The sequence below is a fragment of the Tribolium madens genome, unplaced genomic scaffold (assembly GCF_015345945.1).
Source record: "Tribolium madens isolate multiple individuals breed KSU strain unplaced genomic scaffold, Tmad_KSU_1.1 Scaffold_96;HRSCAF=242;Tcas5.2_LG5, whole genome shotgun sequence".
Classification (NCBI taxonomy): Eukaryota; Metazoa; Arthropoda; class Insecta; order Coleoptera; family Tenebrionidae; genus Tribolium; species Tribolium madens.
In genome coordinates this window covers 9,933,615-9,960,267 of record NW_025401068.1, presented here as the reverse complement: position 1 = coordinate 9,960,267, position 26,653 = coordinate 9,933,615, and the positions used below count along the sequence as shown (strand labels likewise).

At 32.2% G+C, this 26,653-nt stretch overlaps 2 protein-coding genes across 2 annotated transcripts in view; both read left to right on the top strand.

Annotated features, from left to right (window-relative positions):
- Positions 1-260: 260 nt before the first annotated feature.
- Positions 261-2,069, top strand: LOC123013200 (potassium/sodium hyperpolarization-activated cyclic nucleotide-gated channel 1-like). Its single transcript, XM_044411593.1, has one exon. The coding sequence runs from the start codon at positions 295-297 to the stop codon at positions 1,984-1,986; it is 1,692 nt and encodes a 563-aa protein (XP_044267528.1). The 5' UTR covers positions 261-294; the 3' UTR covers positions 1,987-2,069.
- A 2,647-nt stretch (positions 2,070-4,716) lies between these two features.
- The window catches only part of LOC123013062 (zinc finger protein ush), a 94,314-nt gene continuing 72,377 nt past the window's right edge, over positions 4,717-26,653 (top strand). The window contains exon 1 of the mRNA XM_044411379.1: positions 4,717-5,019. Coding sequence (XP_044267314.1) covers positions 4,980-5,019 — 40 coding nt within the window. The 5' untranslated portion in view covers positions 4,717-4,979. The remainder of the gene's footprint in view (positions 5,020-26,653) is intronic.

The following is a 26,653-nucleotide window of genomic DNA, read 5'->3' as shown; positions in this document are numbered from 1 at the left end:
CACTGTGTCGGCTTTTTGGTCTGTACAAAGAGCTTGTAAATATTGGAGATTTTACAATACTAAATTAGTGGATTAGGATTCAGGTACAGAGACATTATACCCTTCACGAATTTAGAAATCTGTCTCGTTTGTATTTATTCTCTCAGGAATAATAATTAATTTTACGCTAAAATGTCACATTGACAACCACTTTTTTTGAATTTGACTGTATTAACATAAAATCAAATAGTCGAGAAAAAATTTGAAAGCAAAAGGTACGAAACGTCATTTATATTCAATTTCAATTTTCTCAAAATGGGTGCATTTTTATGTCGTTTTAATATTCGCAAGAGAGAAGTCGAAGCGCATCGATGCAGTATCAAAGTGGATGAATCAATGAGTTTCTTGCCTCCTCTTAGGAGAAATGCAAGTTGTTTCCAACGATTCCGACGTTCATTTAAGAAAAGTACACTCATATCGGAACGCAATCCACAAAGTGCCGATTATTACAGAAGTAAGGCCGAAATTCTGAGAATAAGAAAAGAGCATGTGATGTCAAAATCTTGGATAATTCACCCGTTTAGTATTTTTCGAGCGTACTACGAAATGTGGATGACACTAGTTTGGATTTTAGTACTTTTTCTGATGCCGGCTGATGCAGCATTTGATTTGATAAACGCTTCCCATCAACACTTGCTTCAAGAAGAAAGGAAGGACGTACCAAACGAAATTGATCCTTTAAATCTGTGTTTGCGATTATTGAGTATCATCGATATAATAATGACGTTTTTCACCGGTTTTCCTGTTAAAAAATCACGAAAGGTTGTCATGCACCAGTGGAAAATAGCCAAGAAATATATCTTTAGTATTTATTTTATTACTGATCTTTTGGCTTCCCTGCCTCTAGAATTGGTGATCAGCGATCATAACACTCAATCTTTGGTCGATGTTTTCTCATTTTTGAGGATAATACGGTTACCGACTTTGTATTTTTATATGACAAGGAGTCTTGATGTTTTGGGGGTAAAAAGTATCACAATTCAGATGTTAAAGAACATTCTTGTCAATTATCTTGTGTTTCACTGGTTTGCCTGTTTTCAGTATATGATACCGCAAATTCGCTTTTACACTTATGGAGAAATTTTGGCCGAATCTTGGGTTGAAAGAACAGACATTCCCGAGTTACCTTTTCTTTCAAAGTACATTGTTTGTATATATCGAGCCGCAGGAGGTCTGCTTTGTATCACTTTTGAAGAAATTGCAGTTGACGTATGGGAAGAGAAGCTTTTGGCTTTAGCTAGTTTTATTTTCGGAAAAGTTTACGTTTTTTATATTACTGTTCTGCTTTTGAATTTCTTGCTTAGACAAAGATCTCTTGAAATCAAATATTTTGAGACCATTAGTCAGGTTCAAGCTTACATGAGTCAAAAACAATTACCAATGTCAATGCAAACAAGACTTTTGCAATTTTACGATTATAAATATAACAAAAAGTTTTTCAAAGAAAGAGGGATTACCAGTTTGCTTTCGGATAAATTGCGAGGAGAAATTAACTTGAATGTGTGTAGTAAATTGGTACAAAACGTGGAATTGTTAACCCATCTTCCACAACAAACTTTGGAACAAGTCGTCGCTAATTTGAAGGCTGAGATTTACTTGTCTAACGATATTATAATTAAAGCGGGGTCTGTGGGTGACTGTATGTACTTTCTGGCAAGTGGAACAGTCGGGGTGTGGACACCTTCTGGTAAAGAAGTGTGTCATCTGCATGATGGTGCCTACTTTGGGGAGATTTCACTGGTATTCAAGGATAAAAGGAGAACTGCCAATATCGTGGCTGTTGAAATTTGTGAAGTCTATAAACTGGACAGAAGAGCTTTTAAGAATTGTTTCAAAACTAACTCCGAGTTATACAAGATGCTTGAAGATGTGGCTAATGAGAGAATGGAAATCACACAAATGTATGAAGATGTTCACACTAAAACTTTTATGGAAATGAGCCACTGAATACTTTTTCTTGGTATAAAGTAATTGTTTGGGCTTGTTACCAAATATTTTGTTATAAAATATTGTTCATCTATTTGTTAAATAATTAAATAAACTGTATACCTATGTTTCATATGTTTCGTTTATTCTAAAGACTAAAGCAGCTCGGAATAACTATACTACTCCAAAAAAATAAAGAAACAAAAAATTTACCCAAATTTTTTGGTGATTTTTGAATCGAAAAATGGTCGTATCTAGATTAAAAAAAGAAACATTTTGAAGCTTTAGGTTTTTAGTTTTAAGATCTTTTGGCAAATATTTGTTCTGTGCTACGGTTATCACGCAATTCTAATAGCGCCAAAAAAAAAAATTCTAAATTTTTATGGTTTTATTTTTGGTTCACGGACTTGGAGAGAAAAATATTAGTTTCTCTATCAATATTAGTGAATACGCGGTAGATTTACTAAAACAACGCAAAAAGTTATTTTTTTCTCTTTTCTTTAAATCAATGTTAAAGTTGAAAAAAAAAATTTTTCCAAAAAATCGTAAGAGGATCTTATAAGACATTTATTCCAGTTTTTGACACTACCCTTATATTCTCTGTGTAGTCATTGGTTGCTGAGTTATCGATGATCAAAGACAAGATGATCCTTTTTTATTTAAAGTCAGACATCCGGCGACAAATTTTCGTAAAGGGAATATGAAAAAAGCATATTAAAGGTGAACAAACATGTTATCCGGCCTATGCATTGGCTTAACTAAAAAAAATTCTCTACGTCCGTGGATCAAAAACAAGAACATAAAAATTTAGATTTCTTTTTCTCGCGCTATTACTTAGAATTGCGTGATAACTGTAGCAATAAAAAATATTTGCAAAAAGATCTCATAACTAGAAACTTAAAGCTTCAAAATTGTTTTTTTTTCGATGAGTTACAGGCTTTCAAAAATCACCAAAAAATTTAGGAAAATTTTTTGTTCCTTTAATTTTTGGAGTAGTGTAGTTGATATACTTACCTACAATTAAACAAAAAAGGATTCACAAATACCTGTTATATTTTTAAATGATATTTAACTGGAGTACATCTCCTTGATACTTTATCATTTGTCGCTTCAAATTTTATGCAAATTAAATATAAACAGCAGTATTGAAAACAACCGAAAAAGAAATATTTTTTATTTCTATTATTATATTATTTATCCAGTCATTCTTGATCGTGTAGTATTTAGATAAATAAATTCCATAAATTGCAGGTCGCACAACTAGATCAACTCAAAAAAAAATTTTTTTTGGGAACATCGAAAACATTCTCGTTTGCCACTATAATAGGTAATTTGAATCTCAAGATATTGATAAATAATAGTGAATAATAGAATCAAAAAAAACATAAAAAAAACGTTTGTGCAGGAAAAATTTCCGGTTTTTGTTAAGATATTAAAGAAAAATAATTTTTCGATTACATACGGATATTGTCATGCTTCCAGCATTATTTTTTTTTACAATTTTTCAAAAACTGCTGGTTGTCGTGCTTTTTAAAAGTATTGCATCGTTTTTGGTGCATGCTTTTACGTTTCGGAAACCATACATTTTTGCAATTTAAAGTTGATCAACCATTTTTAAAATTTTTTGTCGAACGCATATCTTCTAAGATCATTAAAAGTGCAGAAAACATCATTTCCTCCATTTTAAAATTTCTGATTTTTTGTGTAGCATACAAAAAAAATCGAATTTACGATAAAAAATGTTCTCATGCTTTTAGCTTTGTTCTTATTTGCTTTTATGTGCTTATCCTTTCTTATTATGCTTACTGAAATTAGAGAAAAATCGCTGACTTTACGAGTTCGAGTTCGAACTTCGAACCCCGAACCTACCTCTTCGAAGCAGGGCCTTATTATATTAGGAGTATGTCTCTATTCTAATCTGTTTATTTAAATTTGTCGTTATAATTGTCGGTGATATGAGTGTGTTGTGAACGGACCACAATTTTTAATACGCCCGGCGAGGTGTCAAATGTCAATGCGTTGGTTCAAATATTGATTTTTTACGTTTTTACAACGTTTTATACACTTTTTTTAGTTTTCGGGATTTCTAGGAGCGCATTTAAATTAATTTATAAGGGTTTCAATTAATTAATTTAACAAAAATAAAATACTTTCTTATTTACATTTTTTACTCATTATTGATCATACGCTATAATTTCCTAACTTTATGTGCATAGATTATGATTTACTCTGAATAGTATATTGACTTGGCGTTGGTACCATTTGCTAGATTTTTTACGCTGATTACTATCGTGTTGTGTTGTGGTAATAATTAAAAAAACAATTACGATTTTAAGAGCTTCATAATCAGTGCCCTGGTTAGTTCTCGAATTGATACTTTTGTTGTAATGCTATTTTATGAAAAGCTTTTTAATTTTAAATTTTAAAGCGGTTAACATCAATTAGCTCGAGCTTGTCGGAAAAGGGGTTAATTTAAATAAGGGAGCCGTCAGAGGAAACACCAACAAGCCCACAATGTATAAAATCTCTTATTCACGACCATCTACCGGTATTGGCATCAATGGTTTTCCATTGCGCAACGATAAGGCAAAGAAAAGAACAAATGCTTGTAAAACTTTGAATTGATAAGGACTTTGTTGTTGTCTGATAACCGGTGAAGAATACAGAGGAGCGCATACACCAAGTACGACTGAGTGTGCGCGCGAAAGCTACATCAACAAACTTCAGTGAGTCACTGTATCGCCAGTCGTTCTGAAACGTTCGAAAAGGGAGTATAGTTGGTGCGTTATCTAAATACACGTGAACAACTGTCAAATTTTCGAAAACATAACCATGTATTTTTTTGGACACCCCCTTATTGTTACCAGTTGAACTGTTGATCCTTTTCTTTCCTGTTTTGTTGCTTTGTTAGTGTCAAGTGCTTTTGTGTTTCTTTTGTGCTTTACGTATTTTTTTATAATGTCCGTGCCATGTGACTTTCGGCTTTAATTGGCGCTTTCGGGGAATTACCAACGATGTCCAGACGAAAGCAGAGCAACCCAAAGCCGCTGAAAAGTAGGTGCTAGTTTGTTTTGTAATTGTTGCTGACATCTACTATTTCATGTGTGTGTCGTACTGATAAGACGATAATGTGCTCGTTATTGACCAACACAAAAGAATCAAAGTCTCGACTATTATTATCCGATTTATTTTTAATTACCGCGTTACGCCCATCGGGCCCATGATTTATTGTTATGACTTTTAATGCAGGTATGATCACTTATCTCTTTTTTCCACAAGTTGGAATGTTTTGATTCGACCAAGCGAAGATTATCTTTTCAGTTTCAGGCCGCTGAAACAAGGCGCGCCTATACCTGCCAAACATTTCGAGATTAGCGTGATTCATTAATTTATATCAGCGTGGAGTAATGTTATAGTTATTTGCAAAACATTTCTTGTTTACAGCGAATTAGGTGTGTGTATCCGATACAATAATGCGATTAAAAATTTTGATCGTTACCAATAAACAAATTTCGATTCGGTTCATTCTAATCTTATTCTAAACTTAATAAAGTCATATTTTTGTCCTTAGTGTCAATAAATAAGAGATACCATTTAGTATTTTTATTTTGTTCTTGGTATTTATGGTGTTTTTGACTCGTCTGATGTCGATAACAAGAGACGAAGTGATAAGAATTCGATTTGAAAATTATCCAGGAAGTTTGTTTGAATTACTGCCGACCATAAATAGAGCTACATGTCCAATAGGAGTGTCATATTTTATTAAAACTTGTATCATAGATGCTATCAGCACCTTTGACCTCGTATACCTAATTGCGATGGACAATGAGGAGAAAGTCGTCAGTTTGTTATAATTTCAATTGATCTGTTTGCAAATAATTTGTAGTTCAAAAACTCCTCTCACGCTGTGACCATCCAGGGGCGCCCTATTATCGTGCCGCAATTTGTATTGTAAAGTGTTAAACGGTGTTCAGCACCTATTAAATAGTTTCACATCCATTCTATTGTTCGCTCACACACCTGCGACAAGTGGTGGAAGTGTGGGTTCTCCGAGCTTCGTACCTATTCCATGTAAATTTCGAACCTTAATTTGATAGTTTCGGAGCTTTAGTGCCTCCGGTCGTAGTAATTATTTTCTTCCAGGTTTTCATTTAACACAAAGTTAATTTTTCCTCCATAAGGTTTTCTGATCTTAACCCGTGATTAGGTTATTGAAATTTTATATTTAACTGCCAATTATCGCCTTCGTAACCAATACTTATGCAAAGCACCCGGACGAAATAATTATTTTTGTTAGATTGTTTATTTAGAAGATATCAGTTGATAATAGGGTTGGACATCAGCAAATGTTTGAGTATCGGGTTATGACGTCATGACTACTACATTTACACTGCCTATAATTTTAGAAAATGAGAAATTATTAATTACACACTTTTAATATACAGAGTGTCTATAAACGCCTGAAAGTGGGTTTAGCGACAGGATTTGAAGATGTCTAGATCTGCATTTCTTATTGTTTACGCATTAAGTTAATTAATTTAATTTACAGTAATGCTTTTTTGGTGCAATTTTGTCAACCTTGTAACAAATAAAATTACAAAATATAAACTTAAAGTAAAACTTTATACTTAATAAAATAATTCAAGCTTTGATACAGACATATCATTTGACTTGGGTTGTCCAAAATACGTCAAATTTTTGTTATGTATTTATTTGAATGGAAGAGATGAATTTTATGCACAAATTTTTTATTATTTTTTGAACTTCAGTAGGTATTTTTCAAATTAATTTACAAAAAGTATAGAGTAACATAATAATATCACGTTAAAAAATTGTTATGCTATCTAAATGCTAATTTATTAATTTGTTTGTTAATATTACTTATAATTTAAAGTTGCGATGTTTTTGTTTACTTTTGAAATTTTATCTTGTAAACAAAAAAAGTGACCGATGACTAACTTTCCATAAGGATACAAAATAAATTACATTTTAACGCTTTATATTAAATATTAAATTAATTACATATTTGCAATTGTATAATACTTTACCACTAAAAAGAACGAAATGTGAAAACAACAAATATGATTATAAGTGAGTTTACTACCTATAGGTATTTCAGAATAAAGTCAGTTTTTTATTATTTTTTTTCTAGGGTCGTTTCTATGTCCACTGTTCTAAAGGCTGGGAAATTGTTTCTATTTTGTTTTTGCGAATTAAAACTTATTGTTAAAAAATGTGACACCTGATAATTTTACGCTCAAATGCCTCAAAGAATAGGTATCCTTTGGCATTTTACAGGCTAAAAAATCAAAATTTCTGCAAAATTTTTTGTTGTTTTGTAGTCTCTTTTGAAAAATTATTATCTCTGTATGAAGTGTTGTTATGAAGAGGGTCAGCCGTATTCAAGGGATTTAATAAAAATTAAAGTCTATTAACAATAATCTAAATAATGATCTATTGACATTCGTTATCTGTTTTCTTGCGATAAGACGGGTCATTTGATAATTTTTTTGAACGAGGGTCCAAAAACTGAACTTTAATTCTTTTGGTTCATTGTACCATCTTTAAACGAAAACATGTGCGTATAAGTTTTTACACCTGTAGTTAATTGTGCAAATTCCTGTATAAACCGTGTTTGTGAAGGGTATTTACACCGGCAGTGGTATTTTACAATGATAGGCTAAGTATGCGTTGTGTTTACGAGAGGTGTGTTGCAGATTTGATTTTTGGGATTACGGTGAAAGGTTAACAGATAAATTGAAAGATCCATTGTAGTTCATGATTCATTCGTGCTTAGAACCGACGTAAACTTCTAATAAAATTTTAATTGAATATAAACTTTATTGTTTGATAAAAGCAAAAAGTTGTAATAATTCCTGACACGACAATGTTTTGTCTTGCGTCTAGTTGACTTGACTTGAATGGATACCTGTTTGATTGGCTGGCCACGCAGTTCTGTCAAATCGAATTAATTGGTAAAAAGTAATAAGAGCGGTCGATTTGATGCTATCTGAACGTATTTCAGGATTGTTAATTATTGTCGAGTTCAGTGACCCCTGCGATGTGTAGATCACTGTAACTCCATGTGATATGAGTGATTACAAATGATAATTATTATTATTTTCTTGGCCTCGAACTGCCACTGCCGTGGCTGCTGATAATTTAGATTGAAATCTTCCATTAAGATTTCTCATTATGCTCTGATATAACAAGCTTTTATGCATGTGTCGGTTTTACATGTCATCCTGTTTAAATAAACAAGTATTACATCGAAATGTTACTACTTGAAGACAAACCGTCCAAATGAAGTGAAAGCTCACCTTACCGCCCTCTGCGTTTGTCTTTCTGTTGCGTCATGTGACTGGCATGTATTGTTAATTTTTTCCCGCCGTCTCCACCTCATTATCCATCTATCCCTCGGTACATAAAGGAAGGCGAGATATATCACGGATATATCAAGCTTTTCCATTAATTTCACGCTTGAGTCCATTATTCGAGCATTAAGTGTTGGAAATATCAAGTCGGTAGACGAAGTCATATATCAGTAATGTGACATTGCATTTTACATGCTGTATTATATGCTTGTAATTGTTTTCACAACGTTGCGTTCGCTTTCGTTATCTGTGCGGAAAACTGATATCGCGATACGGAATGCATACGTAGGGACATTGTTTGCACCTCTTTTGACTACTTCGCTTTGCTTTTGGTTGCGCTAATAACGCGCAGAAAATTGCTGCTGGCGGTCGATGCGCAGCTGGTGTTTATTTACTGACAGGGGGGCTATTTTTTCAAAAAAAAATTCATTTAGAAAAATATACAATTTTAGACTCTTATTTACATCATCAAAATGATTCAAACTCTCAGAATGTTTCATTTCTTTGTAGTGCGCTGCTGCCTATTCCAAAGCCCTATAATTCTATACAAAAATTTGTCAGTGTAGTTTTATCGTTATAAAAAGTTGAATTTTTAAATAAAACAATTGTTTTTTGCAACCATGTTATCCTATTTAGAAAAGTAAGTATATATGTACCTACTTGCTATGCAGACCACCACACCACCACCTTATTAGAGTTTCAATAATTTTTTTTGTAGTTTAAAGGGTTTTCAATACTTGCGTTGTTTCATTTGTTTCTTGTCATGAGGTGTTTCCTGTGAATTCTTATTTTTCTTACGACCCTAACAGAAAGTAAGTTTTTCCACCTTAATTTCACAAAGGTAAGTGGCCAATTGCCTCCCAGGGAGGTAAAAGTTTTATTCACATAAAATTGTTACTTTCCTCATCTGTCAAAATTACAATAAAAATATAAGTATCTTCTCAGGGAGATATAGTTATTTATTCGACGAGTTTGAGTGTACATCGGACGCTTTATTTGACCGAGTGGATTTTTAAACCACGAGTGTAACGAGTGGTTACCATCCACGAGGTGGAATAAAGCGTCCGATTTACACTCAAACGAGTGGAATACAACATTTTATTCTTCGAATTAGAGTCAACAAGGCTTAAACTTGCTTTAAATCTGTTAAAAATAATTTGACGTTTTGTATTGAGAAATGCCAAACAGTTGTCAAAACTTCCTTACACGGGAGAAAAACCGTAAATTTTGACAGTGTTGAAAAATAAAAAACTTTATCTCTACTATAGAAACAGATTTGCTAGATTCAATGGTGAAACTGGGGTATCAAGAGATATTGTCACCTTTGAAGGTTTTTTTTTTCTGGATCGTAGGAAAAATTATATGTATTACACTGGAGGAAAGTGTCTTTTTTCCCCTGAGTGGTTACTGCTCTCGACGAGTGTCGGGCAGTTACTTCCACCTGTGGGAAGAAAAGATACACTTTGCTCTCTTGTGGTCTAAATAACTATTAATTTATTCAAGTATAAATTACATACATACACTATTTATTATAACATCTTTTGTCCTAAGGGAATATAAATAACGCTAACTATGTCTTTTATAAAATAAGACAATCAATCTTCTTGCAAAAATAACTTAGAATTAAAAAAAAAAACTGCCTACATTAAATTTTGAATTTATGTTATTAATAAAAAAGAATTTGAAGAAAGTCTTAGCCGAGGCGTCCTTTATCTTATATTTTCTTAGTTACACTAATTTAAAAAATATGGCACAGTATATTTTTATTGCATAATCTATAATCAGGTAACACAAAAAACATTTTTTGAGCAAATTAAATACAGGGACATTTTTTATTAGTATACATAGTTAAAAAACCGGGTCAATTTCATAGTCTAGACGACCAAAATTTCAAGTACTAGATATTAAAATACAAGGTGAATCACGAGGAATAATGAGCCTGACCAAATTCTCGATGCAACCAACATTACTTTTCGCAAGTTGCTTTGCGACAAATGTAATGTGAATAATATAAAACTAAAATTTTGTGTCAATGGAGGTTGTTCTTAGCCCTCACCTTCCTCAAACTATTTCCTTCTACAAACATTTCAATTTTGTATTCTTTGATATACATGGTATCACAAATGGTATTAATTATTTAAAGCTGCGATTTAAGTTTCAAGACTGACAATTGACAAAGTTGACACAAAATTTTAGTTTTGAATATTTTAATATCTAGTACCCTCTAAAAGCTTGAAATGTTGGTCGCCTATCTTATGAAATTATTGACCCGGTTTTTTTAACTGTACAGGGTGCTGCATTTTGGATGTCCGAATAGGGAATCTCCGAAACTAAGAGGTTTAGCCAAAAACGAGTAATACATTCTGGGGCTCATTTTTTGAGAAAATAATATTGGTTGAGACCGTATCCCGCTATCGTCTTTTGTTTTCGACTTACAGACAAAAGTTGACATTTTGGCAAAATCTAAAAAAAATCATATCTTCGTTATTATAGAAGATACGGATTTAGAATAAAGACATTATATAGGCACTTTTTTACGTAGACTTTAATAATCTTTTTTCAATTTTCAATCTTTTTCAGTTGTTTGTTTAGCCGTAATAAAATAAACTTGTATTTTTTTAAATGGGAATCATAGATGGCTATGTCATTTTTAAAAAGCTTGTTTTTCCCTTATCTAAAAAAATATATATTTGTAACAAATTATTATAATACATTTTTAGCAAAAAATTATTATTGATTTTTGTTCTCAGTTGGCCATGGAAAAATGTTGCATCTTCAACTAAAAGGATTTAAACTATATTATATTTAACAGTGTCACTAATGAAAGAGTTTTGTAAGTACTAAGTAATGAAAAAACTGCAAAATAAATTGTAAATCAACTTATTGGCGACTAATAACATTTCTTTGTTTTTAAACAAGCTAACATTACCATTGCAACTTCTAATGATACATAGAGTGTTGTAAAAAAAGGCCGCTTTAATTCTTCAATAAAATATATTTTATATGACACAAAAATGACGATATGGCTATTCAAATACCCAAATTCCGTCTATGTGAAACGTTATCCTACCTCCATTAGATCGTCAAAAGAATGTTTTTCTATTTCTAATTGTGTTGACTGTTAACACATTTGTTTTTCCTATTTTTGGATTTTTTAAAAATATGTAATAATTTTGTTCTGAGGCGCTCGCATATTTGTTCATTGCTTCTCCGTATCGTATTTTTTAAATTTTTATAATTTTATCTATTTTTTCATCTATTTTACAGTTCACAAAACTCTTATTGATTATTATTTACACATTTGGAGTGAAATAGTTTTTCCATGGCCAACTATTATCAAACAAAATATGTATTTCTTTTTAAGTATAGTTATAAAAAAATATTCTGTTACAAATATATATTTTATAGATAAGAAAAAAACAAGCTTTTTAAAAATGACATAGCCATCTATGATTCCTATATAAAAAAATACGAGTTTATTTTATTACGGCTAAACAAACAATTGAAAAAAAATGTTAACTACTTTATTAAATTCTACGTAAAAAAGTGCCTATATAATGTCTTTATTTCAAATCCGTATCTTCTATAATAACAAAGATATGATATTTTTAGATTTTGCCAAAATGTCAACTTTTGTCTGTAAGTCGAAAACAAAAGACGATAGCAGGATGCGGTTTTAACCAATATTATTTTCTCAAAAATCTTAGTTTCGGAGATTCCCTATTCGGACATCCAAAATGCAGCACCCTGTACACATAGGGCTATGTATACTGATAAAAAAATGTCTCTGTATGTATTATTTGAAAAAAAATATATTGCATACGAGTTGACTCAGAAAGTAGGGAGGTACTATTTTGAGGAAAAAAACAAAAATAAAAGATGTTATAGTAACTTTACAAAATCCAGACAAATAAAATAAGATTAGAAGACTTCATAATTTTTATTTATTAATTACTAATATATGTTTTCAAAACCAGAATATTTGGAGTAAAGTTGTTTTTATTATCATTCCTAGGTTTAGAAGACATGTCAGGTCAGGCAAAGTTTCCGACGAATAAGGAAGTTTCAAATGTTATTAGCAAAACTAAGTTTTTATAATTTTTTTTGTAATAGTAGTAATATTGCGTAGAACAGATTAATTAATTAATAATTACGTATTTTATCTTTCTATAATCTTATGGCTATTATAGAAATACTTAGTTTGTTGTTAAAGCGCAATAAAATTTATTTCTGGTAATTATTGCATATTTTGTTTTAAGTACAAAACATATTTTCTTAATTATTCAAATTTCATGAGTGTAGGGATTTCTTGTTTGACTTACTGTGAAGCAATTTAGTATAACATTTTGGTTACCCAATCTATTGAGAAGGTCATAATGAGTGTGAATGTCAGTGACAAATTGTGGTGAATTTTGTATCCACTAATAAGAAATACGATTTGAATAGTTGAGCACGCCACTGTGCATTCGTCCCCCATGCTCTGATCGCTGATAACAAACAGAGACCACAGTGTTGCCTCAGAAAAATATCAAACTTGGAGTTACTAGCTTTGATCTGTCCGATAAAATTCTTTCAGTATTCTCTGGTTTATTTTTGATTCGAAACAACAAGGGATTATTTTGTTCGGTTTTTGGCTCTAGTTCGTCGAAAATTATTTACGAGAAAAATCTGGTCCAAGGATCTCGAAGGGTGTCTGCGACGAAAATAACACGATGTGCTGCTAGTTAGTGGCTTGATTAAAGGTTTTATCACAAGGGGTAGAGAATGAGGCTGGTTGTTAGTGTGACAGGCAACAAGTTGTCCTGGCGGCAACGGCAACACGACACGCTGCAGGTATCCAGACATGCGTGTTTACATTGACTACTACACGCCACGAACACTAGGTACACTTAGTTACACCTGCTGATGACACCTATTCATTTCAAAGTTAATTGGATTACGTATTAGAAGCTGCAGGATGCTTTCGGCAGGACGATGCTCGTGCGCGGCATTCCCTTCCAAACTACATAAATATTCGAAGTAACGGATGGTAGCGCCTCGTTGAATGGAATGTTTTAGTAACAAATCATTTTGAAAAAAAAAACATTTTTTCCAAACAGTAGCATATATTTTATTATTAATTCTAATATCAAAAGATGTACGTAATCATGAAAAAAATAGATAATTTCATTTGTCGTAATTAAAATTGTAATTCACAGATCAGTTATTTTTTTATTTATAGTATTTATTATTTTATAGTTATATTTTGTTTTAGATATTTTTCACATATTGAAAAACTCGATTTTTTTAAATCTTTTATGCAAAAATTGAAATATCAAAGTGCATGAAAAAGTAAGTAGCTTACGTTAAAAAAAAACAAAAATATATTATTTTATATATCGTAAAGTTTAACCAGGAAGTTTTGATGGGATATTCTTTTGACTTTAGATCCCTTCGTTCTAATTAGGTTGCAAATTTTTAACTTGTATGATCATAAGGGAGTAATAGCAACATTGTGACATTATTATTGTTTGCACTGCTTGGTTAATAGTTTATCTCCAATCATTTCGATTTATGTGATTTATTTTTAAACATGGATTTATAATTGACTTCAAGTTACATATTTATGGTGTTACGGTCTAGAAGTTAGCGCATAAAATATTATCTGTTGTGCAACATATAGCAAGAAGAGATGCTAATGATAGAGTATCAGCTTCTAAACGTTAATTGAAGATTTTTTGTTCTAAACGTATGAAGTGGAGTTTACATTGAAAATAAAATTTGAAATATAAATAGATAAATTTTTAGTCTTTCACTACAATTTTTCATTTCAATTTCTTTGGTGTAATAAACGAAAACAAGATGTATACGAATCTAGGAAATCTAAGTATTATTGATTTTATCACGATTAGTGATCTAGGAATTATCATATTTTTGGTTGATTGACATTTTCGACGTATCTGTTGCTGCTATTTATGTACTGTATTTTAAATTGTCATTGTCTACTATTTTATCGAAGTAATTTTACTGTTCTTTGTTTATGATAAAAACGAGGATAACGTCACTTACTAAAACACAACTAAAACAGTAGTACCTAATAAGAGCTTATTTTATTATGGGAACAATTTCTTTGTTTCAGTTTCTCATTACAGTTATCAAGTTGATCTTCTATATTTAAGTTGTATACGATTAGGATGAAGTTATTATGTACATACAGTTGCGGTCTTTGAAAACTAAGACTCTTTGACAAATCCAAAATATAAAATATCTTGAAACTGAAGTTTTAAAATGTTTTTTCAAACAATACTAATGAGTGTTCTGGATAAAAAAAATTACTTCAAAACAGGGAACTTAAATTTTCTAGACAGAAATAACTTATATTTTATTGCAGCATCATCTGAATCTGAAATATTGAAACTGACTTTCTCATCCTTGATGAAAATTTACACTTTACAGATTTTTACAATAACAAATAATATGAATGTCTTAGTTTTCAAGCGCCGCAACTGTAACGTACATAAACTATCTAATTGTTACTCTAACGGCTCCCAAAAGCAGGCTCATATTGTTTTTTTTTTATTTGTAAAATTTGATCATTAATTTGGATTATTTTGCAACCACATTAAGAAGCAATTAGTATGACAATTTTAAGGATTTAAAAGTCCTTCTCTGGGCGTCGGGATTTCGACGCATTGTTCTTGCAAGTTATCTTACATTTGTTGTTAACTTAAAATGTAATTTAAAGACTATGTGATTTTTTTATTTTAAATCAAAAGCTATGAAAAGTATCAAGTGTAAACACGCTCTTAGCATCATATTTCATATGAAAAATTTACAAGTGACAGATGGAAATAATTTTGAAACACAGTCTAGATTTGATTATTACACACGCACCTATTTAGCTATTCTTAGTAAGAATAAGAAATTAGAAAATCAGGGTCTTGCCATTCTCGACACATACTTTATACGGTGGCATTTAACAAAGTACCGATTAGTGTTAATGAAACGTCCGTAATGTTTATTGTGATACAATTTCAATACATCTCTAACTCCACAAGCCAGTTTCTGCAGCCTCTTTGCGATCTTAAAGAATGACCAGTGAATCGAACAAAATTTCAGAATAAGTGTCCTTCTTGATGCCGATAAGCGATCCTTCTTTGTATTATGGCAAGAAACACAACTGTTACTCAGCCAAACATGATATACAACACGCCGTTACCGAGAAATAGTTAAGATCAGGATCGGAGCTCTATTCTGCAGGAGTGCAAGAACAGGTTTGCGATGGAGGAATTACATTGGGCTCGTTTTGTACCGTTTAGTGGAGGATGCGGAGATAGACGCTAATAATTGCTGAGCAAATATTTTTATTGTTTCAATGCATCGCTATCAGCTAACATCGAGGCTTTCCTATCATCCCATATGATGCAGGAGGCGGGTTACTTACAGGTCGTGCTCGACGGGCGGAGCTCTCACTTCATGAACGTGCGTCTTGTTAACTTTCTGATTTATTGCCAGATTCGTACTCTGTTACGTCTAATTTAGTAATACCAGCAACAGTTTGTTTTCGTCCTCCTTGATGATCGCCTTAATTGACTATCTTAGGATACGCCGTAATTAATGACGAGGAGGTCGTTTCAAATCCGCATTCGGCCGTTTCGTGCAGCACTACGTTATCTTCGTCTAAAAGGGGAGCGCCAGAACCATTAAAATCGGGATACGTGGAACTTGAATGTGATTGTGATAGATAGCTCTATGGAGATGATATCAGTATGTGGCCATGCAAAGGAATATAATAATTACATACCTACATAATTTGGACGAGCACTTCCTTTTGTTGAGAAATTTGTTTAGAAATTTGAAGCAATTGAAACGGTCTTAAGTGACACATTCCGGACTCCGAAATATTTATTCGCCTAGACTGTTTAAAAAGCTCAAAATCACATTAATAGAATGACTTGAAACTTTCCACATGTGTAGACAGTTTAAAAAAATATATCATCTGTTGTGGACGTCTTGAAAACAAGATAGTTGCAATGTTGCAAATTTTCTAAAAAAAATTTGGGTTTGCTTTGTTTTCAATGCCAGTCATTATTATTTTCAGAAATAACATTGTCTGAACAGGTTTTTTGAAAATCCACGTTTTATTATGGCACAAACTGTTGCTGTTGGGTGTTGATTGATTGTTTGCTGATGAGAATGTAAACCAACACCACGAGATGAGAGTTATCACTTCTCGCGTCAGCCTTGGTGCGTCTCTTACCTGTTGTCGGCAAAATTGTAACTGATTTTCTCGTCTTATCTTACTCACCTTACTGCTTTCGTTTGTGTGTACATAAACTAGGAGTTTGTGTCATCATCAATAAGCTCTGTTGGAGGTATGATTGCAGACACTGAGAATAACAAAGGTGACGCAAGTATACAGTGTTTTAAACGGTTTTGTAAAACACGCAAATGAATGTTGGATAATTTGTATGTACATATTTTGTTCATACGAGTACAAGTAACAAGTAAGTGTTATAAACATATCACAAAGTTCAAAAAGGAGAACAATAAATCGTATAAATTGATATGGATTATTATGATTTTTTGTTAATTAACAGGTTTTAATTAATGTTATTATAGGCAGTTTAGGTAGGTAGAAGTAACTTCATCATTATTAATTATTATTTTGCAAAACAGAATCTTGTATACTCTTTTTTTCTCTGATAAAAACTATTATGTATACACGAAGATATTAATCATTCTTTATGATTATTTTTATGTATGTGAAAAACATTTAATAAAATTTTAATGAACCCATGCATGTATTAGTGGAGCAAATTTGTTTTACAGTTTTTTTTTATCAGCTATGTAATTGTTTTTAGTTCATTGAAGTTATATTTTTTTGAACAAATGACATCATTTGAACTAAATACATTTTGTGACGTAATATACAGGTGCGCCAGAACTCGCACCCCAGAGAAAAATTTCAAGTAAGATAGGATACCAGGAACATGGAAAAAATGTTAAAAAAATTCTAACTGTCAAAAAATTTTGACATTTATTTTTTGACATTTGACATTTTATGTCTATTTAATGATAATGGTGATCTTGTATATGTTTTTTAATTATTATTAGGAAAGCTACAAAAATTTTGCCAATAAAAGCCACAAATAACATTAAACAGAGTTACAATTTAGGATACAGCTTTCTTGTTTCCTCTTCTAATAGCCTGTAGCGAAAAAACTTGGAAAATTATTTTTCCAACAGAAATAAATAGAGTCAAAGTGCAAAATTTAAACTCTCATATCTTCGTAATTTTTATAGACAGAATTTTTTTTAACATTTTTTACATGTTCCTGGTATCTTACCTTACATGGCATTTTTCTCTGGGGTGCGAGTTCTATCGCACTCTGTATACATATCGAGAATATTTCCAGAATTCGTATAATGATACCAAAAAATAATTTTGTTTTTTGAAGTCATGGTTTTTCTATGATTAAATTAATAACTGAAGAAAAGTATGAAATGTTTTTCCATAGTTTTGAAAAAATTGAAATTGAAGTTTGTAAAATAGTGTTGGCTTTTGACTTACCGAGTTATTGTTTACTTTTATCAGCTTACAACAATTAACTAAGTTAGCTGCTAGCTGTGTTTCTGAGTACTTAGTAGAAATGTTCAAGTTCATATAAAAACTGATGAATAGCAAATTATTGTAATTTACATGAATATCTGGTTTCTATTTTAATGGGTATCATGGAGAGCACTGTTGTTTTTAAAATTCTACATTTATTTGTAGTATCGCGACTTAAAATTTACATTATATTAAGAATGACAAAATTTCCATTTGCATAATTTTGTAATTTCTGAAGAAATGCATTATGTGAATTAATTAAAACAGAAGAATATTGTAAATCTGCAATCTGTAATTTTAAGATTTTGCAATTTGTCATTAAACAATTAAAAATTATTTTGTACTATTGGATTGTATCCTATTGTATAAAACTTTCTTTTTGATGAGGTAGGTACATACGTTTGAGTGCTTCGTTTATAAGAAAATGTTCTTTCATCAAGTTTACTTTACCTCGTAGCGTCTATAACAACTTCCTTCTCTTTGTATCTTTCTTGATTAATCTTTTATGAACTAAGTAATGCAGGTAATTATGGTTTAACAAACATTTTAATTGATATATGGAAACGGAGTATCGTTTAATTTTATTATAAAAAGAGGAAAAACATAGTGAATATTTATTTAATCAATATACTCGTATGCAGTAAAATTAAAACAAAAATGTTTCTGGTATATTCCGATAATGATTGACAGCGATATGTGGTGATTAATAACTGTGGTGTTGTGATGGGTTAAATTTTTAGCAGCTAAAACACAACCATACTTTTATAGTAGACTGCCGTTTTCAGACTCTTAAAAAATTATTGACTAATTGATCTTAACACAAAAATATTTTTGTAAAAATATCACTTTTGTGTTTAACCTCTCGCAAATGACGCTCATTTAAAAAATATTTTGTTTTTGCTGTGCAATAGTGCAATAAATTTAATTTTGGGTCCACTGAACTTGTAATCTTGAGTGTTTGACGTTGAAACGGTTTTACATTTCGCGATGTGAAATGTAGTGAAAAGAGTAACTGGCCCCTTGATTCCTGCCTGTATTCTTTTAACTTCGATAACATAGATAAGTCATGACGCTTTATGGACGTTTTCCCCACCTTTTTTATCAATATGTATCTCACGTTCGATAGAGTTGGCATCCGCCCACGCGAGATATCAGGGTATATATCATCATGTATTTATATAATGTCCGCCGGGCTGCGAGGGGGTCAGGTTCTGCAAAATGTAGATAGAATGTGATACATCTTTGGGTTACACTCGGCGATTTATGAAAGAATCCAAGTGCTCAATAAGCTGGAACTAAATGGATATATGAAAGTTATCAAGTTTTATGTCAAAAGCGCTATCGCCGATGTGTTTGGTTTGGCCCACACCCTCGACAATAGATTTTTTCACGCTTTTGTGTTAAGTAAATGACGATTCTCGCGCTGTAATTTATTTGGAAATTATCTATGGATCTGAAGGTTCACTTTAAATTATTCAGATAAGTGATCTGTGGAGTGGTATAGTATATAGTATAGTTCGTCATCCTTTATTTGGGCATCAACCGTGGGCACCATATCGGTGGAGAGTGCCGTCTGGAAATTAACTTATCTGATGACTTTTATACATTGAAGTTGGTTTAATTATTGTGAATATAAATAAACCGTCCATATCGTTTTTTCTAAGATTATACAAAAACATGAATTCTTACTTCGCAATATTAATTTAGATTTTTATCAATATACCATTAATTCATCATGATTATTTTTGCTTTTTATCTCGAACTTTACGACGCTTAGTGGGTGGATCCACCCACGCCTATTTTAGATTACTTATTGTGATGCTGATTAGATATCTGTTTATTTTGTATTTTATTTTTGGTTTGGTTGGTGCGGTTGTAATTATGAATATTTTAGATAACGATGCGATATTTCGAAGCGATTAGTTCTGTTCTCCGATGAAAACCGTTCCTGATATCACACCATAAATATTTCAAAACTTCGACCACGTATCAAAGCACTCCATTCCACCAGACAGGATACATATTCATCTCTTTAATTATGGTTTTAAGTTGGCAAAAAGCTGATGTTGCACGATAAGAGATGAGATCAACAGGAAAACACTTGACCAAGGATGATGTTTGCATAAAGCTAAAGGTCTTCCTGTTAAACCTGATTTACACCATTTTTCCCATCGATATTTAATTCATTAGAAGCGATCCAAAACTGTCACTGATTATTTGCTAATTAAATTGATTTGAAGGAAAGAACTGATTGATCGAAGTAGATAAAGAAGGAATTATTATAGGCTTTTTTATTATAATTAGAGGCCTATTAAAACGTCTGCAAGGCTAAATGTTTCAAAAAAAGTGGTGAAGACCTCTTTCTATCATTTAATGCAAGTAGAACGGATGTTTGGTGATTTTTGACTAACTCTGTCATGTATGGGTAATAAGCTTCATACGAGAGGATGGATAATTAAAAATTTGCCCATTTTTTTAACAATATGTTGTTTATAGTGACATTGTTTTGTAGGCATTCTTTTAGATGTTTAATTAAATGAGAATTTAAATTTTTCCGTTTTTTAATTACTGCTTAATAATAACGACTCTTTTAAAAATTGTCTGAAAACAAATCCCACATTGGTGGCCTCATTTATGCAGGAATCAAAACAAAAGAAAACTTTTATTTTAAGTTAAATAAGTACACACATAATTGTGGGACAAATTAAAGTTGCATCAAATGTTTATAAATTAAATATTTTGTTAAGTACATAGCAATTGATTAGACATTAGACACATTTTTTATGTAGAAGCAAATCTTTTAATTAAACTAAGAAAGTATACAGCATAATGAGCAAAAAAAGTGGCTACTTATGTCACTTGTCATCAGTGTCAAATTCTTCCAACAAATGTCAAAAATGACAAACATAATTTTAATTTGTCGTTTGATTAAGAATATTTTACAATTTAAACTTTTTCTGTGCGTTAGTGGGATTTAGACTAGAATTTAACCAATACTTATATACTTTAATACTTGAATATATACTGTTTTCAACTAGAGTATTTTAATTTGGCATGTTTTTAAACATTGCGGTCACAGCCGTTGGATTTCTGTGCGATTAGATTTTGTGGTATAGATGGGCGTGCCGTTTATTATTACAAATAAGGAACGAACGCGATAATACAGTGCGATAAGATCGAATTTAACTAAATTGCGCATTGGAACAGTGAACCAGCCTTAAAATTGTCGAAATAAAAAGCGCATTACTTTCACGTACATGTATTAAATAAATGTATTTTACGACCTGTAATTAGATAATCTAAGATACTGTTAAAAGAAGTGTTATCGAAGGATGAAGTTCGACGGCACTTAAATCTTGAATTTATGCCGTTGTAAAAAATGCCACCGCTGACAAATTTAATTCGTCGACTAATTAGCGGAAAATTGCACGGTATGTAAGGGACAAATCGTCGATTGGCGATATTTTACCACGCAACGTTTTGTTTTTATCCCTTTGATCTGACTAATCTACAACATAGCGGTGAATAATAACAACCGCTGGTTAACGAATGCATTCAACGTGTCCAGTTAACATAACAAACATTCCAGTAAATCCTTGGAGTGTCGCAGAGGCCGTGATTACTTTATAAGCTTGAAATCATATATCACAGCGGCCACTACAAATTATTTCCTTCGTTTCCCCGCAATACAAGAGTTCTAGAGCCGACCCTTGTTGCTGAGTTGTTCTTGTGGGCGTGTTGCACACATCGCCGAAGATTACCTCGACTTGTTTAGATTGTTCCTCTCAATGTCTACCACTTGACAGCGAACATAACGCAGGACTCGTTACCTTACTAATAAGGATATTCCACAGGAGAGTTGTCTAATCGACCACAACATACTGATCGGAGATTTGAATTCCGACATGAATCTCTATTTTTTGGGATCTCACCTCGACTTTCGTTGTCTACGATGTCATAGGACACCCGGTGCTACCCGTACATACATTATATACAAAGTGCTTATAAATGATTTTCATCTAGCCAGCTGTGAATTTTCCATGTAAAATAAAAAATGCCGCTTTAAGAAAATAGGGGTACCTACTTGTTTTAATTCAAAATTACTCAAAAAATCGTCGTTTACTAAGCGTCCACTTCGAAAATAGACTTCAATTATAAACTTGTTTTTCTTCCAAAGTATACATTATTATTGGAAATTAGTTGAAACCATCGCCGTCTCGATAGAAATAATCCTTTTCTCGCCTGGGCATTTTTTTAATTCAACTGATTCCCGTTGGCGCTTTAATCTGGAGAAATTTTTTGACATATCCAGTTTTTTAGCTTAAAGGGTTCAACCTCATAATATCAATTCTCCCTGGCGTATCTGGTTTTGTAGTATCCTTCCTTCCCAGCTTTTATTAATTGCCTTTTTTTCGTTAATAATTCAAAATCATTCAGTTTTTCCTCAGTAACCCCCGTAACTAAGAAAAAATCGGAATCACTGCTCCAATGCATTTTTTACGAAATGTACAGGCGGGATATTGATACATTTGATTAAGGAGGCGGTGGTTGAAACAATAAAAGTTTAATTAACAACAATTTATATTATTATATTATTAACAATTTTTAAGTGACACTAATGACAGAACTAGAGCTTTCAAAAATAGTAGAGCGGCATAAATAAAGTTACATGCAAAAAAATTCCAAAGCTGGCTAGATGAAAATCATTTATAACCACTCTGTATGCGAATAAAACTAATCATAATTTAATTATTAATAATTAATTGCATAATTGGATGTTACATTCCGTAATAAGCACTATTCTTAAAAAAAAAGAAAACCAATGTATAAGGTAAGTAAAATAAACTTGAGCACGATTGTATGGGATAGGTACAAAAAAAAAACTTATTTTTCGTCACTGTATTTTCTAGTGTTGGTGAACTGATCTTCAGAGCAACAACCATTGCAGCTTTGTAAGATGGGCACAGTTTTTTCACATCTTAAATGTTTTTAAGTTTTATAATTTTTTGGTTGGATTCAAAAATGTCGAACCATCTCTTGGGTAGGTAGTGATAAAGGACATAGATGAGTTAAAAGTTTCCATGACGTTCATTATCAATTTGTGACTTTTGAATTTTTTTGAATCACCTGTATGTAGTTCAAAGTAACGTAACGGCTTTTATATATTTTTATGTATCATCTAATTAAATATGCAAATAAACAAATCTACAACTATGTAATTTCCACTTTAATTACTATCAAAATCTTGATAACGAAACTCATTATTGCAAATGAAAATCGAAATCACAAAATTCCAGCAGTAAAAATTTCTTGATAACATCCAGTCATCTTTAATATTCGAGAACCTCCCTGACCAAGGGAACTTCTATCTCGCGTCCACGTCATGAAATCTGTGCCCGGAACAAGTGAAACGTAAATTAATTAACAATATTATGGTGAGTTTCCAGCGGAGGTTGGCAGTAAAATCGGCCATTCAGTATTGATGTAAATAACGGTCCGCGCCATATATTTCGGAGGACGTATCAAGCAGCAGTTTCCACGGTCCAGCAAAGCTCCGGGCCCTATATATCGGCTCCGGATCGCCATAAAACACGCCGTGTACTGCTTCGTACAACATTAGCAGAGATGATACTGCACGCCACTAACCACCTGCTAACTGATTCAGTTGCGTCTCGATTTGTACTGGTCTGTCGGCTAGTATTTATCACCTATCCTCACTGAAAGATTTACGACGATCGCCGCCCGCTCAACGCGCTCCGGGTCTAATATTTACGGCTCTCAAGGATGTGGAGCATGTCAAAATTTTAATCCGGTTTTGCGGAAAAAGAAATAACCGGAGTTGGATGCACAACCAGTGCAACAGAAGTGAGTATTCTTTTAGAAAAGCATTTGTTACATTTCTTGAAGTGAGTATATTTCATAAAAGTAAGTTGTGTTGAGGATAAATAATATGAAAATTTCAGAAATGTTTGCGAACCTGTTGCAAGAAGGGACATTTGTTTCTAAAGTAACTCTTTCAATTATTTTCAACGAAAATTATGTGTATTGTCTGTTTTATGATATTATAAGAAAAATGTTATCAAAGTTAATGGAATTTAGAATTTGTCAGTCTGAAGCGTTAAATGAGTTGTTTTTTTTTTTCTTAAATCTGGTCATAATTTTTCGAATTTAATTTTTTTTTTACTGGCACTGGAAATGTAGGTATGTTTAGTTGGGTTGTTGGGTAAGACATCTTTACATTCAGGGCCTGTTAGAAATGTTTTTATTGTTATTTGTACTTCACCAGTGTCTCATTTTTTAGTTTTTCTATAGAATGTATACTTTTAGTGTTTTACTTTTCCTTATCCAACATCTCCCGACTTTGCTTTACAATAGCAACGTTGTGCATATCTCGTTGGTTATCCGTTATGTTTTATGGGTTTTTATTAAAGTTGAATGAAAATCAGTTAACTGATGGATGTTTCAACGCTTATATTTACCGCACATTCTTTTAATGCTGCCAGGACTGGGACGTCAGAGCTGTATATCACAAGCGGGGCCATCAACATCTGCCCGTCTGATTAATGAACGATCTCCCGACTGTGCCTGGAATTAATTTCAGCAAACAAACAGCAATAGATAACCGAAGCATAGAGTTATCGCGCATCCTCGCTAGGAAAACGTGAGAATACGCAAATCTGATAAAAATATTGAATACGGCGAGCTGTTCTGGCTATCCCCGACCCCCCGGCTGTTTGCCCGAGATCGCACCTGATAACATGAGGTGCGCCAGACACGACCAGCCATAGCCGATACCCAAACAATACCATCGCGATGACGCCCTCAAAAAATTAACTATCTGCCACACGCAAAAGTCCCTTTTCTTCAAGATGGTTTTAGCGGTTCGAGAGGTTGCGACCAGAAAATGTAACCAACTTAACAATGTAAAACTTTTTTAACAATAAACGAAAGCGAAATTCGTTTTTTTATCTTTTTTGTTAGTACCCCAAAATTTGGATGAAAGACTGTATTTTCTTAAGAAAAGTGAATTTTGATGTAAAGTAAATAAATGTTGTTCCAATAATTTTAATAGGGGGAACGTAACATTTTCGGTGTTCATTAACTTGTAAGTATTTTTTGTAAGTAAATAAGAAATTATTAGTCCACGAGTATTCAATTAAGAAAACACATGCCAATAATTGCTTGTGAGATCTGCTTCAACAACTTTTTCAAAAACAAATAATTTTTTTGATTTTACAACGTTTGTGATTTTTGTGTAGGTATTTATTTTTACAAAATAGAATTTGGTTAGTGGTGTTATTTACCAAACTACTCTTGAAACTACGTTAAAGATTCGAGATATCATGTTTGGAACAATGCCGGATACTCGAAAGTTCACCATTTGATAAATTTTCAAGTGATTAGAACTTCCTTTGAGATGTAGATAAGCCGCTATTACATAGACTTTGTATATCCGCGTTTAAAATCATCTTGATACCAACTCACATATAACAAAAATAAAAGAAAATAGGTCCGTACCAGACAGGTACAATATTTTAAAGTGGTTTCTTTTCAAGGTTTTAACTCTTCGTTGATCTTTATCAAGAAAATGCATCAGTCTGTGTCATTATGGTCCATTGTTTCAAATCGCAATTTCGAATCTGCGAAATTTGTTAGGAATAAACACAATGTATGTATCTTTGACACTGATTCTAAGATAATAATAAAAGTCTTTTGAGAATAATATTGCTCAATAAATTATGGTAATAATGGTTTAACTTTTTATGTACTAGGGTGGGAAAGAGGTTGATTGAGGTGATTCGCACAACATTCTATGATTTAGTAGTAATTTTTAGCTAGCTTTTGTTAAAGTGTTTGCAAAATATTTTACCACGGATTGTATGTGTTTGAATATATGTTTAGAAATGAGACTCGGAGAAATTGGAAGATTTTCTCATGTTATTAGAAATAAGTAAAATTTTTTTAAGGTGGATTTTTTCATAATCTTGTAACTTTATTATAAATAATGCAGAGGAGAAAGAGTAGCAGCTTTGAGTATTTTTTTCCATTACGGGATGAATGAATAATGAGATTTTATGTTGCATTAAAACTGCTTATAATGTATGTTCGTTTATTGTCGCCGCCTGAGCGCACTATCTGTCCAGATCACACTCTGGTGGGTGTGTAGTGATACTGGTTTTGCCTTTTGCGATTCCTGATGTAGTCTAGGTGTTAAGGCGTGACTAACTTTCACGAATGCATTAAAAACACAAAACATGCATTTCCAACATTGGGATCTACCACACTCGATCGGATTTTCTAAAAAATCCTTCAATCCAATTTGGAATTTCGTACGGTTTTATTGCCATTTTATCAGATCGTACAATCGCCGGAATGAAAAGCTGTTATCTTTCACAAATTTAAATACTTAACATTAAACGTTATTAAAGTTGTGTTGGGCGTTTCGTTTTATAGTCACATATTTTTATTTCGCGCCTGTCTAACTGTATAAAATCGTTAAATATCTTAGTTTAGTCGGCTAGGTTATACTACAGGTGAAGAGGTTTGATCAAGTGCATTAACGATAGTAGAGTCACGAATATTTGCACTCGATACCGGTTGATTTATTGAAAGTTAGATTCCTCCTCTCTCTTTGCTGAATATTCATGAATTCGAATCTCTGGGAGATCTGCGAATTGCATGTACTCGACTCGTTGTGATGTTTCACTAATTTATGGATTTG